Source organism: Mercenaria mercenaria, chromosome 6, assembly GCF_021730395.1.
Source record: "Mercenaria mercenaria strain notata chromosome 6, MADL_Memer_1, whole genome shotgun sequence".
NCBI classification, from domain to species: domain Eukaryota; kingdom Metazoa; phylum Mollusca; class Bivalvia; order Venerida; family Veneridae; genus Mercenaria; species Mercenaria mercenaria.
In genome coordinates this window covers 40,863,261-40,880,074 of record NC_069366.1, presented here as the reverse complement: position 1 = coordinate 40,880,074, position 16,814 = coordinate 40,863,261, and the positions used below count along the sequence as shown (strand labels likewise).

The following is a 16,814-nucleotide window of genomic DNA, read 5'->3' as shown; positions in this document are numbered from 1 at the left end:
CTAACAGCCCTTTGAAAAATAATGAAATTTCAGGATCATTGTTTTGTTCCTTTATGACGTCGGTCATTGAAAAGAGATTGATCAGAGAAGGTGTTTGAATATTTTATTTGACCAGACAGATTAGAAAAAAACAGACTCATGTGTCTCAAAATTAAATGTTCCATTGATAATGGTGTCGGACAAATCTATGTTTTGCTCAAGATTACTCTCACCATTGAACGGGTAACTGCACAAGAAGGATATGAATTTCCTGCTGAACTGGATCAGCAAATAAATATCGTCTTCTCAGAAAAAAAGGCAGGACATCTGCACGAATAAAAAGATTGAGACGCTCCAATATCCCTAAGGATTTTAATAGGAGTAGACTTGGTAGAATCACCAATGGTGTCCTTGATTTCTGCATTAATACTTCTGTATTAATATCAGTAGAATTGGTGTCCTTGATTTCTGCATTAATACTTCTGTATTAATATCAGTACATTTCAGAGAGGCAAGACCTGTAAGTCTTTTCCCTGCTTCCTCTTTAGAGAAAAATATTCAGAGATAATGTGTCCAGGCTTCTTGCAAATAGCTGCAAGTAGGAAAAGACAAGGGTTTTAGCAGGTTTATTACCTTAAAATTTTGATTTTTGAGAACTTCCTGTACTAGAATGAACCGGATGAACCTAGAATTATTTCGTGAATAAGATTTCTTGTTGAAAATAGTTTAAGAGTTGAATCGTCAGCCTCTTCTAAATTTTCAACCTGTTATTCATCCAAGGAATGGAGAAAGAAGAAAGGAACAGAGAGGTAAGAAAAACGAATGCAATATGAATTAGAAATTTAAAAAAGTAATTGAGAAAAGTGCTTAGATTTGCTGGAAAATGAGTAGTAAAGAGTATTTCATAATATTCTGAGCACATCTTGCGCTATATGCCGTCCTTGATAACAAATTCTAAATAACAGAAAAATATAACTTTCTTACTCAAAATCACCAAAACTGCTCCATTAGATCCGAGATCATTCATTACTGATCCGGTTTTTTCAAGTAACGATAGGACACGGTGTGTATGGTATTTCGTTTCGAATGTTTGACAGATAGCATTTTTTGCCTAGATATATTGTGTTTCGTTTTCGAATGTTTGTGAGGAGGTATTTTCTGTGTTTAGATGTATGGTATTTCGTATTAAATGTTTGAGAAGCAGCTAGAATAATGACGATGATGCCATGGAAAGGCAAAATCTGAAATGTCAACAAAAGCTGACATATCAGGTCATCATAGAGTAATGCCAGAAAAAAAATTAGAGAAATGGATGCTTCTAATTTACCGTCAAAGCCTGCTGAGTAGTTTTAAAACAGTTCGAGCATTTCAGACAACATGGCTGACGACATGTTCACAAAATACATTGAAAGGACAAAATAAACAATAATGAAACATAGTTAGGCATCGCCTTGCAACGATCAGTGGCAAAAAGGCATCACTGGATAGTCTGTACTTATTAATGCTGCATGGACCTCTCTTAACGCCAGCCGAAAACAATATTCTTTTATGCCAGAAAGTCATCAAGCTGGCTTGCGACAGGTCGTTGTTGATTTTGTTTATGTCTGTCAATTTCTGCCGGGAGAAACATAATTTATTATAATACCAAATATTTTATTTGACGTCTCAAGTTAGTTTGACTTTCCAAAGAAGACTTTTGTTACTGTGTTAATGTCATAATATGGTCTCGTCAATACATGTACTCTTGTGATTGTGAGATCCATTTACCCGCGAGCAGTATATGTGCTGACTATGATCTGAAGCGTTAGATGTGTTTGAGATTTTTCTTCGGCAAAGCGTCTTTATCACTTGATTCCGGAATTTTTGTCCTAAAGCACAGTAAAGGTAAAAGTTAATTGAATGATTCAAATACATCAGCATTTCTGCAATGGTCCGCAGTAGTCTTCTTTGAGCAACTAACTGCACGGTTGTTGAAGGTCTATGCATCTCCTCTTCCCATTGATTGTGAAGGACCATAGCGACTGACATTGGAAATGTCGATATGAGAAATGTAAACGACACACATAAAAGCATTACTGTTAGTTTGATATTATTATCGTTTGATCGTTTTTCAACATTCATTAACGGTCCTTTCTGTGCCTCACCTCTCCAAGTTGTTGCCCGTAATGTTTGTATTATTATTAAAATGTTAAATACTATGATGAGTAGAAAAGGTACAAGTGCATACAAAGCTGCGTCAACCCAGGGCCAAATTGTTGTTATAAAAAACACAAAATGATGTGTAGCCTTACAATTATGCATCACAGTTTTCCCAATCGCTCTGTCGTTCAATGTCACTGTCCATATGAAATGTAAATTGAGTAATATGAATACAAACGCCAACAGTGCTATAACACGCTTTGCTCTTGATAGCTTACAGTATCTCGATGCATGAAGTGGCTGGCTCACAGCGATATATCGTTCAATAGTAACAGCAATAATTAACCAAACTGAAAAATGACTGCTGCTGTAGATGAGCAGGGATGTCAGCTTACATAACCAGTCAGCTTGATTTTGTATATCTAACCCTGACATCTCCCCGATCCAATTTTTCAGAAGACCAACAAACAGAACAACCGAATCTGCCAGAGCTAAAGCCGACAGAAAGGAATTGGTTGACTGTCTTGTCATTGTTTTGTTTCGCAAAATAAGAAATGAAAACATGTTTCCGAATGTTCCCATAATAAGTAGAATAGGTGGAATATATAAACTGATAACTTTATGGACTCGATATTCGACCAGCTCCATCAGAACTATTTCGTGCTGTAGATGTTGGTTTTCCAGCTGTGTTTCTAAAGATTCTAGGAACATTATCTGAAATAAAAATAATTATTCGAGACACGCTCGCATTAGAATAAACATAAAAAGACAAAACAGCAAGAAACTGATTTTGATTTATTTGGAAGTACGATATTTGTTGTGATCGAGCCATTGTACAGTCGATATGACAGTTTATGTTCTAAATATATTGATAGTTGATTAAATCGGATAATACTATCATTTTAGTAACTCAGTAGTTTTAAAGCAAACTTTTCAGTTTTATTTCTTTGCCGAATTAAAGAATGCGTCAGTTTATCAAATATACATGTTTTTTGTAACAGAATTATTTGATATTAAAACAGATATTTTGACATTTTTCAGACAGCTATAAGGGGAGAGGGGTGGGGGACAGAACTTCGAGCATCTATGGGTTTATACATGAAGCACAGACTGGTTCATACATGAAGCACGGACAAACAGCTATGTTTTTGTTTTATCCAACACTGTTTCCTATATCAGTCAGGAATTATCCGCAAATCCAAAACCACCTCATAATCAATACAGTTTTTCAGTGTCACAAACTGACATACGGGCCTTATTGTATCTGTAGTGACATTTACTATGTCAGATTGATTTTTCTTGCTAGAAATTTATGCTCGATCGAGGTAAGAAATTTATTTGTTAGATTTTTGTATGATTTTTGCATTACGATATTATTTTGTAAATTTATGTGCATTCTACAGAATTCTGTAACATTTACTTTTCGGCATGTGATTTTGGCTACTTCCGGTATGTCAGGATAATTTATTCAATTTTTTCAGACTTTTGTAAATTATTTTGAAAGAGGAGTCAACAGTGCTATAACACGCTTTGCTCTTGATAGCTTACAGTATCTCGATGCATGAAGTGGCTGGCTCACAGCGATATATCGTTCAATAGTAACAGCAATAATTAACCAAACTGAAAAATGACTGCTGCTGTAGATGAGCAGGGATGTCAGCTTACATAACCAGTCAGCTTGATTTTGTATATCTAACCCTGACATCTCCCCGATCCAATTTTTCAGAAGACCAACAAACAGAACAACCGAATCTGCCAGAGCTAAAGCCGACAGAAAGGAATTGGTTGACTGTCTTGTCATTGTTTTGTTTCGCAAAATAAGAAATGAAAACATGTTTCCGAATGTTCCCATAATAAGTAGAATAGGTGGAATATATAAACTGATAACTTTATGGACTCGATATTCGACCAGCTCCATCAGAACTATTTCGTGCTGTAGATGTTGGTTTTCCAGCTGTGTTTCTAAAGATTCTAGGAACATTATCTGAAATAAAAATAATTATTCGAGACACGCTCGCATTAGAATAAACATAAAAAGACAAAACAGCAAGAAACTGATTTTGATTTATTTGGAAGTACGATATTTGTTGTGGATCGAGCCATTGTACAGTCGATATGACAGTTTATGTTCTAAATATATTGATAGTTGATTAAATCGGATAATACTATCATTTTAGTAACTCAGTAGTTTTAAAGCAAACTTTTCAGTTTTATTTCTTTGCCGAATTAAAGAATGCGTCAGTTTATCAAATATACATGTTTTTTGTAACAGAATTATTTGATATTAAAACAGATATTTTGACATTTTTCAGACAGCTATAAGGGGAGAGGGGTGGGGGACAGAACTTCGAGCATCTATGGGTTTATACATGAAGCACAGACTGGTTCATACATGAAGCACGGACAAACAGCTATGTTTTTGTTTTATCCAACACTGTTTCCTATATCAGTCAGGAATTATCCGCAAATCCAAAACCACCTCATAATCAATACAGTTTTTCAGTGTCACAAACTGACATACGGGCCTTATTGTATCTGTAGTGACATTTACTATGTCAGATTGATTTTTCTTGCTAGAAATTTATGCTCGATCGAGGTAAGAAATTTATTTGTTAGATTTTTGTATGATTTTTGCATTACGATATTATTTTGTAAATTTATGTGCATTCTACAGAATTCTGTAACATTTACTTTTCGGCATGTGATTTTGGCTACTTCCGGTATGTCAGGATAATTTATTCAATTTTTTCAGACTTTTGTAAATTATTTTGAAAGAGGAGTCTAAAATGTTTCGTTTATATAAGATGTTAGATTTGTACTGAAATTTGTAACATGATAATTGTAAAGTACTCTGTTTCAAAAACTTATGTCAAACATTTCGTTGTTATGGAACCCCGATATTGTATTGCACTGGTATGTATAAATTTATATGGCAAGTCTAGTACTGTGTATGTAATATATTATTGTAATTTGAGATATTGTGCCAGTCTATAGCATATACATACAATGTCCGTTTGTTGTATGGTATTTGATGCTATATCGATACCAACTATTGTATAACGTTTGTTTTGCATTGAATTTTGTTAATTTGTAGTTGTAAATAATAGCTGCAGTTTATCATTTCCATATCTATAATGTTTCATCATAAACTTTTCATATCTTTTTCGTACTTCAATTTTAGACTTTTAAGTAATTAATTTTTGTAATAATGGAAGTAATAAGTGACGTATTTTAAAATAACCACGTGACGTCTGAACTTAGTAGCACATATATTTTGTATAAGTAGCACTTATTATTTATGGGAGCCTACGGAGGTATGGTGTACCCAAAGGAGCAGTTTTATGCCCTAACTTATTTGTTTTGCTATGGTGCTTACCATATGTTATATATTTTAGCTTCTTCCGCCAGACGAGATTTTACCTGGCGATGTCATAACCTGGAAGTACAATGCCCGAGGTTCACTTGTCTTCACTCGCCTGGATGTGATTTTCCCAGCGCAGAGCTTTCGTCCCATGGTTGTGCCGTAAACCGCAAAGACGCTGATTTTTATTATCCTCTGAAGTCAGCTCAGGGATGCAATCACCTACCATCATAGGGAGCCAAAACGGAGTCAACGTATTCACGGTTTAAAGGGACTTTCTCTGAAGATATGTTATATTTTTGTGCTATTTAAAGTTCGAAATTAATTGAAACATCTGTGCCACGTCACGTTACCACGATACTGTCAGTGATAGAACTTTGTATTTAGAGATATTGAACTCTGATTTTTTTTCTTTCTTATAATCAGTTTTTTCTACTTATCATTTATTCATTGTTAATAATCATTTTATGTAAATAAATTTGTAAATATTGTAAAGGGTGTTGATTTGTTCTGATAGTTATTGTCGCCGGTACCTCCATCCTTGTCACATTCAGCTATAAAAGTGAATTTTAAACTTCCATACTGTTGTCATAGAGATGTTTATTGAACTAATACAGTTGATAAGTAAGGTATTACTGCAATTTCAGGTACTTTTAAACGGTCGGAAACATAAAAATGTTCATTTTGATGACTTTTTCGAGTACATTTAAATAAATTCCAGCAAGATAAAGTGATTTGTTGGACAAAATATTTAGTAACACAAATCATGTTACCAATACAGGATATTATGGCTATTAAAAGTTTTACGCTTACATTGCACACACACATAAAAACACGAAAAAAGACAAGAAAATTAACTACATACATTGTCTTTCCGTCAGCCATGTTGACACTGAGTCAGGGTCGCTGAATAGAGTCAAGATTATATGTGTTCTTGGTTTGAATGTACGATGTCGTTCTGTTATCCAATGTCCAATGTCGTTCTGGTATCGAATGTCCAATGTCGTTCTGTGTTAGAATGTCTAATGTCGTTCTGGGTTCGAATGTCCAATGTCGTTCTGGTATCGAATGTCCAATGTCGTTCTGGATTCGAATGCCCAATGTCGTTCTTGGTTAGAATGTCCAATGTTGTCCTTGGTTTCAAGTTCTCGCCAACTGCACGCTTTAATTGTTCAATGTGATATGTGAAGTCACCTTGATATGAATTTTATTTTAACCGCCCTGCCTGCAGCGAAACGATGGGCTCGAAACACGTTTGGCCACTGTTGTAACTGTTTAAAATTGTAACTTTGGGTAAAAGATCTCTAATCCTAGATACTGTTGTAATTTACAATGTTCCAGAAGGCATTATCATGTCGATATATTGCTTGAAAGTTTGTTAAATCAGCATTGCCGACGGAGTGTCAATATAAGTGGCGTAGTCAAAAGAACTGAGCATGTTTAGGTACTCATTTACTGCTGCATTCTTCACCGAGACGATTGATTCGAGCCGAGATTTGATCACTTTAATTCAGTATAAATCACACCATGAAAACAGTTTGATGAAGTAATGCATTGTGTCGACGAAAAATGTTCAGATCTGTCTAAAATCCTAAGTTTTGAAAATTTTAATGAGTAAGGAATTGGTTCGAATCCTTGTTACTACTGTAACTCGTAAATGTTAAAGAGAGGCTTGAGAACCTCGTCGATATATTGCTCGGATGTTTGTTCAATAGTACCAATTTCCTGGCCCAGCATTCGTATCGCGTTGAACTGTACAATTATTTTCAACATCCGCATGTAATTAATTGGTAATGAATGCAAGCCTCTATCTTTTTTAACTATGTTTCTTTCCCGGTAGATACGTTTTATTTTTGATAGATGACTTTCAGAAGTTAGTAATAATGCAATAGGATCTGAAAACTTTATTGAACAATATTGGAGTCTTTGAACAATAAACAAATTAACATTGATTTTAGAATCTGTCCACCATTTTAAGCTAAGTCTCCGGGAAGTAATTTGCGATTATAAGTTTTAATGATGGGCAATCACGAATGAGTGATGAAACATTTGCCATTCTGATGTAACTGATAGTCTTAGTAATGGTCAAGGCTGGCAAACAGCATTTTATAACATTTTACAGACTTTTCATGAAGGAAATTTTCCAATCATAAGTGTGATGGGGAAATCATATTGTCAAAGAAAATCATATCTGGCTACATTTCTTGGAATATAAACACCCATAATATCAGCGCTTTAAGCTTTAACGTAGTAATTTACGTACATAAAACGTGTGAGAAGTCTTTTAGGCTCTTTACTTCTTAATGTTGGATATCTAGTACACCGATTGCATCTTGCTATTCGAAGGTATGACGACGATTAGTAGCAGTAGATTTGCGGATGTTTGTATATAAGCGTCGAGTCCATAAAATGATGACATAATGCACATTTCCCTGTACCACATTCTTGTCTTTTGGTCTTTATTAATATAGGATTTAAGCACCTTTTTTCGTGTAACAACATTTGTAGAATCCTGAGGGATTGGTTGGTGCACGAGCCCGGAGGGCACCAACATAGCCTGAGGGATTCCATAGATGTTGTTTCACGAAACAAACGTGTGTTATCGCTATTCTTGCATAAAACACAATTGAGCCCCACCATGAGAAAACCAACAGTGTGCATTTGCGACCAGCATCCGCGCAGTCTGGTCAGGATCCATGCTGTTGGCTAACGGTTTCTCTAATTGCAATAGGCTTTGAAAGCGGACAGTATGGATCCTGACCATGTTGAGGGGATGCACAGGCTGGTCTGGATCCATGCTGGTCGCAAATGCACTATGTTGATTTTCTCATGGTGCGGCTCAATTAAAGTGCTGGAAATATTGGGAAAAACAAGGCTATTCAGCTGACATTTGCCAGTCAATGTCGGCCGTTTCAGGTCGTTATGGAGACATGTTTAATTCATTATAATTCATATTATACATGTCGAACGGACATTCTTGACATGTGATAATTTCTTTAATATTGAATACTAGTATATGTAAAATAAGTATGACTACCCCTTTTTACATGGCATCTTGTCTTACACAGTTTGCGGGTGTGGGAGAGATGCCGACAGAACACAATTCTGCTTGGTTTAAATTAATAGTCCATTACCTTTTTTTTTTAAATGTAAATATTTTCGTAATTGAAATTGGTATCGATACCCATATTCTTCATATCTTTGAAAATGAAATATCTAGGCCCAGGCCTACATCCGTCGAAAATTTTGCTGTGCACACCACCCCACATCGATAAAATCAACTTAGATCGGATTTTTAAACTCAAACATGGTTGGTGAAATCTAAAGATAAATTGAAAAATATATTAGTTTACCAATTATTTTCATATATGTGGCTGGATAACACATGCATTTCGTGAAGATGCAACTTTTATGTTTTGTGCAGTTTTTACAAATTTTACTTATATGGCCTCATATCTTCGCCGTTTGATGAAATAAGTGAGCAAAAAAAAAATGGTATTTAATTGAAGCCAATGTATTGAACTATGAAATAAAATCACTACATGCAAATTAGCTTATTTGCATATTAATTAATATTAATGAAAGCGGCAAAATCGTACAAAATTACGATAAAAATTGGCATGTATGTATTGTACAATAATTATTGTTTTATATATAATTTTCATGATTTAAAAATAAACAGAAAGGTAACAAATGATATGTGGGATACTTATCTATTGATAAACGCAACTGTTTATACCGCCATCATATGTGTTAATAAATGGGAGAGAGGTGCCTTTGAGTGATAATGACCCTGGCAAGGTGATAATAGTCCGAGGGCTTGATAATGGCCCTGGCAAGGTGATAATAGTCCGAGGGATCACCTTGCCAGGGCCATTATCACTAAAAGGCACCTCTCTCCCGTGTATTTACCTGTTTATTACATGTTTACCTATAATATAGTAAGAAATGTTTTTTGTGTCATTTTTATGGGTACTTGCATCTTCTGGCATAATAAATTTCAGCTTTTCAGTTTCTATATTATTTGTGTAAGAGTCTATTTACTGTGTAAAATCAAATACCTGGATAGTTGTACTTTCTTGCTTATTGCATAATTTAGGGATAAAATATGGTATTTCACGAAGAATACACGTTTGTTTTGAGCGAATATGGAATATATCTCACTGAGAAGTGAGAAAATTTCAAATATTTTCACGAGCGCGTAGCGCGAGTGAAAATGTGTACATTTTCTCACTTCGAGATGAGATATATTCCATATTTACGAAAGACATGACGTCAGACGTGGTGTGACGATAGAAAAACGCACACAACATAAAGTTCCATTTCATTTTATTTTTTGCTGCATAACGTTATGAAATTCTCATTAAGTAAAATAATTTGAAGCGAGAAATATACAATAAAGAACAAATGGCGAATAAAATTTTCATCCTGTTTTAAGCAAATAATTTAAAATTCATACACAATGTATGAGGGGGCGGAACTATATCTCTCACAGTGTGAAAATATAGAATTCATATTTTCACAGTGCGAGTGATGAGATAATAGAGGATATTTGTTTGTTTCAGTGAAATATCAGTTTTATTTCACAAGTGAGCATCAAAAACTGATATTTTCACGAGTGGCGTAGCCACCGATAGTGGCATGAATATTTAGCCTGTCTGTATACAAATAATACCAAAAATGGCCTGCCCATGTATCAATAATACACAGTTTGCCTGTCTGTATCCTAAGAATATCCAGAGTGGCCTGTATGAAAAGCCAAGATTGCGTTCCGATATACCTAAGATATCCATAGTTGTCTTCTCTATACCTCTAGATACATTTGGTGCCCAGTCCAATTGTATCCTCTATGTAAACCCAATATATGTTTTAAATAGTATATTGTTTAATTATCCGTCAAAAAACTGCAAAACTTTACATAAAACTTTTGTACATTCTCCAGTATATTAGAAAAACTGAACATACTGACATTTTGAAAATGGCTGTCTTATTGGTTGTCTGAGATGGTGTCAACCTGCATTAAAATAGTGTTTTTTTCAATCACAATTCTGCACTACACTGCATAAAACAACTATGTAAACTCTATAATGTATGCGAAGAAACCTTAACACATTGACTTCAGGCAGCCATTTCGAAAAATGAGCGCCATACTGGTTATCTGAGGTTGCCTACATGGCTTATGGGCTTATTATCAATTGTATTTATCAATCTTAATACTGCAATAAATTACATTAAAACATATGTAAACAGTCATATATATGCATACTTTTGAACATACTTACCTTTGGTGGTCATCTTGGTCGCCATTTTGAAAAAAGGTTCATATCTTGAAATAACCGGCAGATATGTATCTAATACAAAACAAAATGCCTTGGTTTTTTTGGGGAAAAAATACACAATTTTGCTTAAGATTACTGTTGGTCAGAAGTCAACTCACACCACCCACTATACATAAAACACGTACGATGGCGGTAAAAACAGTTGCGTTTATCAATAGATAAGTATCCCACATACCATTTGTTACCTTTCTGTTTTTTCAAATCATGAAAATTATATACAAAACTATAATTATTGTACAGCTGTACATACATGCCAATTTTTATCGTAATTTTGTACGATTTTGCCGCTTTCATTAATATTAATTACATGTAATATGCAAATAAGCTAATTTGCATGTAGTGATTTTATTTCATAGTTAAATACATTGGCTTCAATTAAATACCATTTTTTTTTTGCTCACTTATTTCATCAAATGGCAAAGATATGAGGCCATATAAATAAAATTTGTAAAAACTGCACTTGATGACCTTCGACCTAATTCTTGACCTTAATTTGACGTTAGGATTGTGACTACCGGCATCAGTGAACTACATATATCATATACTTCACATATAAAACATAAAAGTTGCATCTTCACGAAATGCCTAGGTGTTATCCAGCCACATATATGAAAATAACTAGTAAACTACAACTTCCAAATAACACGGGTGGTAATCCCGCTTAAAATGGGCTGCGCGACGTCCGGTGCTGGTGTTGCGCGTAAAAAAGACGAAATTGAGGTATGTGAAGTTATGATTTTGCTCAGTATGAGACAATAATAAATTTTCTCGAAAAAAGCAAAATGCTATTCGACACAAATATGATAATACATCATATGTGTTAGATATCTGGTTTGTAATTTATGATTTGGCTCTATTATCACACAAACTCTGGCGACACGAAGCGTGAAAAAAGTATGAAATCAACAAAAATGGCAGTTTCTGACCTCAAATGCCTAATCTGAGGACATCTGACGTTTCTAATGATTCTTATTGTAATAAAGTAGCGAATATCACATTTATTTGCTTCAAATCCTGCTTACGGGGACAAAACTGACAAAAAAATCATCGGGAATGGGGTTGCGTAACCATAATGTCAAACTTTTCTTTTACGTATTTGACTGCACAACAAGTTTGCGCCTACATATGTACTTATAACTGTATCGTTCAATGGAAATAACTGCCTGAATTATTTCAAGAAAAAAAGGGACCATGATTTGGATTGGGAGATAAAGAAACACACGCATTGTATCATTGTACGTACCAATGGTAAAGTGGACCTGAGACATGTTAGTGTAATTATAATGGAAATATAGTCATGAGGAAAACGTACTATTATTTTAAATCGCCCTATTATCATTGTCTTTATCATTTTCAATAATTACAGTAGACAAACAAATGTGCAACGTTTGCAATTCTGGACTAACAATGGACCAGTGGATGAACTTTATGTGTACTTTCAGCCTAGCGGTGACCGTAAACTGCTATTAGAGATTTTCAACTTACTTTGACGCGGACTGCGGACAGCGAACTGCGTACTTACAGTAGGGGTTTTCTCAAAATATTTAAAGGTTCGCAAAAAAGAAAACATACTTAGAGTATATATGATTTTTTTTACCTACATGTGTAGTAACTTTTGCCTTCACTGTACAAATTAGTGTATTGTGATATAATTATCTGCTATTATGCAATACCTACGTTTGAATAATAATATTCAGATGTCATCTAAATACTCTGTCGCATTTTACTTGCGTTAAGCAGGATCTTCAATTATCCGTATGCTTTAACATTTCGTTTTTATATTTTGAGACATTTCTGGCGTTACTTAACTTCGGCGCGAATCGAACGACATGACATGCGACGTTTCGAACCCACTTTACTATAATACCTTACGTTAATTAATATGTTCATGCATTAAAAATATAACTTGAAACATGGATTTGAAGATAGCGGCGATTCCTGGTTTTAATATGTGTCCGTCAATACAATTCCGAGACTAGTTTTTCCTAACAACAATATAAGAAAAAATGCGGTACAAAATATTGTGAAAAAAAAACAAATATTCTGAATGAAATGAAAGTCCGTTTAATTTTTGTTGCACAGTATAAATACCGTGTTCTCGTAGACTTCTGTACGAAAAAGTTAATTGTTTTTCATTAATTTTGATAATTGTACCTACTGTTCGATAAAATAGAAGTTTTATTGAAATATCATGAATGATTTAGTTCAACAGTTTGTCTAAACATACAGGAAGTTCTCATACATGTATCTTTCAACCCCGTCGAAACGAGACCCAATAAATAACTGTATTTTAGCTAAAACATCCTGAATGAGTCTTGTATCAGCATGTTTGGAAATAAACAAAGGAAATAGCCTCTTTGTGTTTACATAATCTGATATCAGAATTGCAAGTTAAAATTTGTTATAAATTTACTATCTTAAAGTGACTACTCAGTATGGATTATCAGTTTCAACAGGAATTTAATCTTTAAGTACTATTAAAACTGGCTGTCAAAATGTCGATCTAAAACCCAGCGGAGACCGAAAATTGTTTTGTGAACATTAAGGCATGGGACGCGTCCAAGGTCAAATTCAGATCATATTAAAAAACTGTTTATTTATTTATTAAATTATATTTTTGACACCATTTGAGCAATTCTTTGTGGTCCAACCAGCTTAGTAGTCGAGACTAGCCTTTATCATTATTGACAAAGCCTTTTTAGTCGGGTACCTTTTCGAACACATGCATACATATGGTATGTGTAGATACTCGGCTTTGGGGAACTTGGACAAAGATTTAAACTTCTGAAAACTCACGGTAAATATTGGTTTAAAAAAATACAATGTAGCCATCTTTTATATCCTGATAACGTGACCGGGAAAACTCAATTAATTCAGTGCCGTATTGAAATAAATTTGTAGGGTTTGAAATAGTTCAGAATATACATGTATAATACCAAATAAGACACTTTTCACCGCGGTGCATTAAACTGTCACGCTTTGTATCGTGCATATTCAAAATTGTGCGTTGTACAATAGCATTTCAGCGACCCGAGTGCAATAATACGAAACTATGTTTCCAAAATCACTATATACATTCTTTGATACTAAATATTCAACTAACTTGTAACATATGTTGTTTTGATTCCCTGATTTATAACAGGCGAACCTCTTGCGGCACAGGGGAAGAGAGTCTGTATCCTTACCAGGTGGTCATTGGTTAAAATCCTTGAATAAAAGGTATGTTGATCGTTGAATAATCACCCGTTTTCATTGCTAGCGAATGCTGGCTAGAAACCTCACGGATATTTTTTTTAAATGCGCCCACGCTGTTAAGAATGCTTGTAAGACAAAATACATGTAAATCGGTAATTCATATATACATTACAAAGGATATTAATAAATCTTATAACTGTCTTTTCTCGGATAGTATTACATGCTAAATATGCCGCTGTTCAGTTTTGCATAAAAAATGTATATACATTTTGAGAAAACCCCTATAGTAAGTTCGCAGTCCGTGGACCGCAGTCCGCGTCGAAGTAAGCTGAAAATCTCTAGTATAAGGACACTGACTACAAAAGAGAAGAGTTTCCTTGCCAAAAACTAAATAAATAAAAATAATATAAAAAGAAAACAAGGACATTATAAAAACAAATGGGATATAAAAATGATTATTTGATTATATAATGTATATGAGAAACTCCATTCCCGGGGCGCAACCCCATTCCCGATTATTTTTTGCCAATCTTTTTACAAAAAAAAACCCACATTTTATTCAAGTACATGTAATATTCATAACTGTTTAACACCTGTTTGATCATTAGTAGCGTCACAGTTCCAGAAAGAAGGCACATATATGATCTTTATTCATTTTTGTGTCGAACAGCATTTTGCAAAAACACACTTAAATGCGTCATTATTTACCAAAACAAAAATCAACCTACCTCGATATTGTATATTTTGATGCGCAACACCAACACCGGACGTCGCGCAACCCATTTTAAGCGTTTTCCCAGCCGGAATTGGATTTGCGCGTTTACCACCCCTGAATAAGATCATGTTTATAAGCAGTAACTATAACTTATCCTGTATAATTGGTCTGAGAGATGTGTATCATCTCTAGTTGCAGACGCAAGCTCTTGTATGTTTAACTTTTCTTTAAAAGTAAAATGATTTTATCATAAACTAAAATGTGCAATCATTGTAATTTGTATGTAACATAATCGAATGAAATCAAATTATTGTGTTTCTAAACATTGCATAAACTTCATGTTTTATTTTCACATCCTTACAACGAAATGTAAACACTCTACATAGGGCAAAAAAAAGACATGACTGCGCAATATAAAACTACGTTACAGTTATACAAGCACAAATATTGCTGCGAGAAAAGGGAGCAGGTGTACGGAAACGTGTTGTGTCGAAGCAAGTGCCAGTACTACACAAAACGAATTTTTAATGCATGGCATCAAAGAAGCCGTAATTTCTTTGTTCCTTATAATGTCTTAGACGAAGAAATAAGGAAGTATAATGAAGTATATATGAAGTATAATGCTAAGTAGAATAAATGATATGAAAATTGGATCATGTAAAATTATGATTGGTGCACGGTGATGTTAAGATTCTGTATCTTCAATGCTTCAGATTTATACTTCATTTATTCATGACCGGTTTAAATATCAGCCAACTACCCTTCTGCATGCCATACAAGGCAACCAAAGATCTTCGAAATTGTTTTACACTCAAACTAGATTACCTTGGGCAAAATGTCGAGCCCGCCAGGTGTCACAAGGACTAACAGCACCTAGTTTTGACCTTAGACCTCTAAGTGTGACTTTGACGTTTGAGGTAGTGGTCTGGGAGTTGCACAAGACATTGTCTCATTGAGGCAAACATTTATGCCATTAAAAGAAAGACTGCATAATGCATGACAGAGTTACAACCCGGACAAGATCTGATATGACCTTTGACCTCCAACTGTGACTATAACCTTTGAGATAGAGATCTGTGGTTTGCGCAGGACACTTCGTCTCACTGATGTTAGCAATCAAAGTTAGAACAGCAAATGACAATATCATAATGCTCACAAATATGTAAAAAGCACCTTGAACCAAAAGGTTAACATTCCTGAAAATACCTTTCATTATATGATTAAAAATATTCAAGAAAGCTAAGAAACTGCGAGCCGGCTGTCCAAACGTTAACTTTACCCTCATCTGTTCATTTATTTTATGTTTATAGTTTTTGAAAAGTAAGCAGGGGTAATCCCCACCCCTTACCTTTCTTGATTTACAATGGACTAACTTTACTATAATCACAATTTTTTAATTGATATGTATATATTATATATTATTGTTAAATTGCTGTATACCAGTGAAATGTTGCACAATCGAAAGCATACACCTCTTATATTAGAAAGAAAAACAATTCAATATAATCCATGCAACAATATTACCAACAATATTACCAAACATATTTCTGTCTCAGATCCAATAATAGGGACAGGTTTTGTCAATATAAAGGGAAACATAATATTAAAGTAACTCAGTTATGGTCAGTAGTCTGGTGGGTGGTGGGGCGGTAAGGGAGAAAGAAAGTACTAAACAATTAAAACGATACAAAATACAAATTAAAATGAACAAAATATTCCAATTCTTTGTTTCCGCCAGCGCTCCCTGAATTGAACTCCGGTCTTTGCGACCAGTATAGTTCCACTTTCGAGCTTATTTTATAGTCTAATTCCACTGATCTGTAAGGCAATTACATGCGTACAGATTTCTGTCTAAAAATAGCCAGGCTTTCCCTAAAGAGAAATGTAGCACAATCGTCAATTTGCAATGTGAGGCCCCAAAAAGGGGACAATTAGTTTTTTCTCAATTTTAAGGGAAATTAAAGAAAATTTTCATTTTTATCATTATTTGATGAAAATGTGTATCTGTTTTAGATGAAATGTATTATAACATGAATAAATATGTTCATCACACTAATTCTTTTAGAATTTGAGGCCCATTACAGGG

The 16,814-nt window shown here is 34.4% G+C and overlaps 2 protein-coding genes across 2 annotated transcripts in view; both read right to left on the bottom strand.

Moving 5' to 3' along the window:
* Nucleotides 1–1,581: 1,581 nt before the first annotated feature.
* On the bottom strand, nt 1,582–3,598 carry LOC128558124 (probable G-protein coupled receptor 139). Its single transcript, XM_053546978.1, has one exon. It carries the CDS (start codon nt 2,827–2,829, stop codon nt 1,693–1,695), a length of 1,137 nt encoding a protein of 378 aa, XP_053402953.1. The 5' UTR covers nt 2,830–3,598; the 3' UTR covers nt 1,582–1,692.
* Nucleotides 3,599–3,610: 12 nt separating this feature from the next.
* LOC123549127 (thyrotropin-releasing hormone receptor-like) overlaps nt 3,611–16,814 on the bottom strand; it is a 51,305-nt gene continuing 38,101 nt past the window's right edge. Inside the window, exon 3 of the mRNA XM_045336969.2 lies at nt 3,611–4,102. Within this exon, the coding sequence (XP_045192904.2) occupies nt 3,611–4,102 (492 nt within the window). The remainder of the gene's footprint in view (nt 4,103–16,814) is intronic.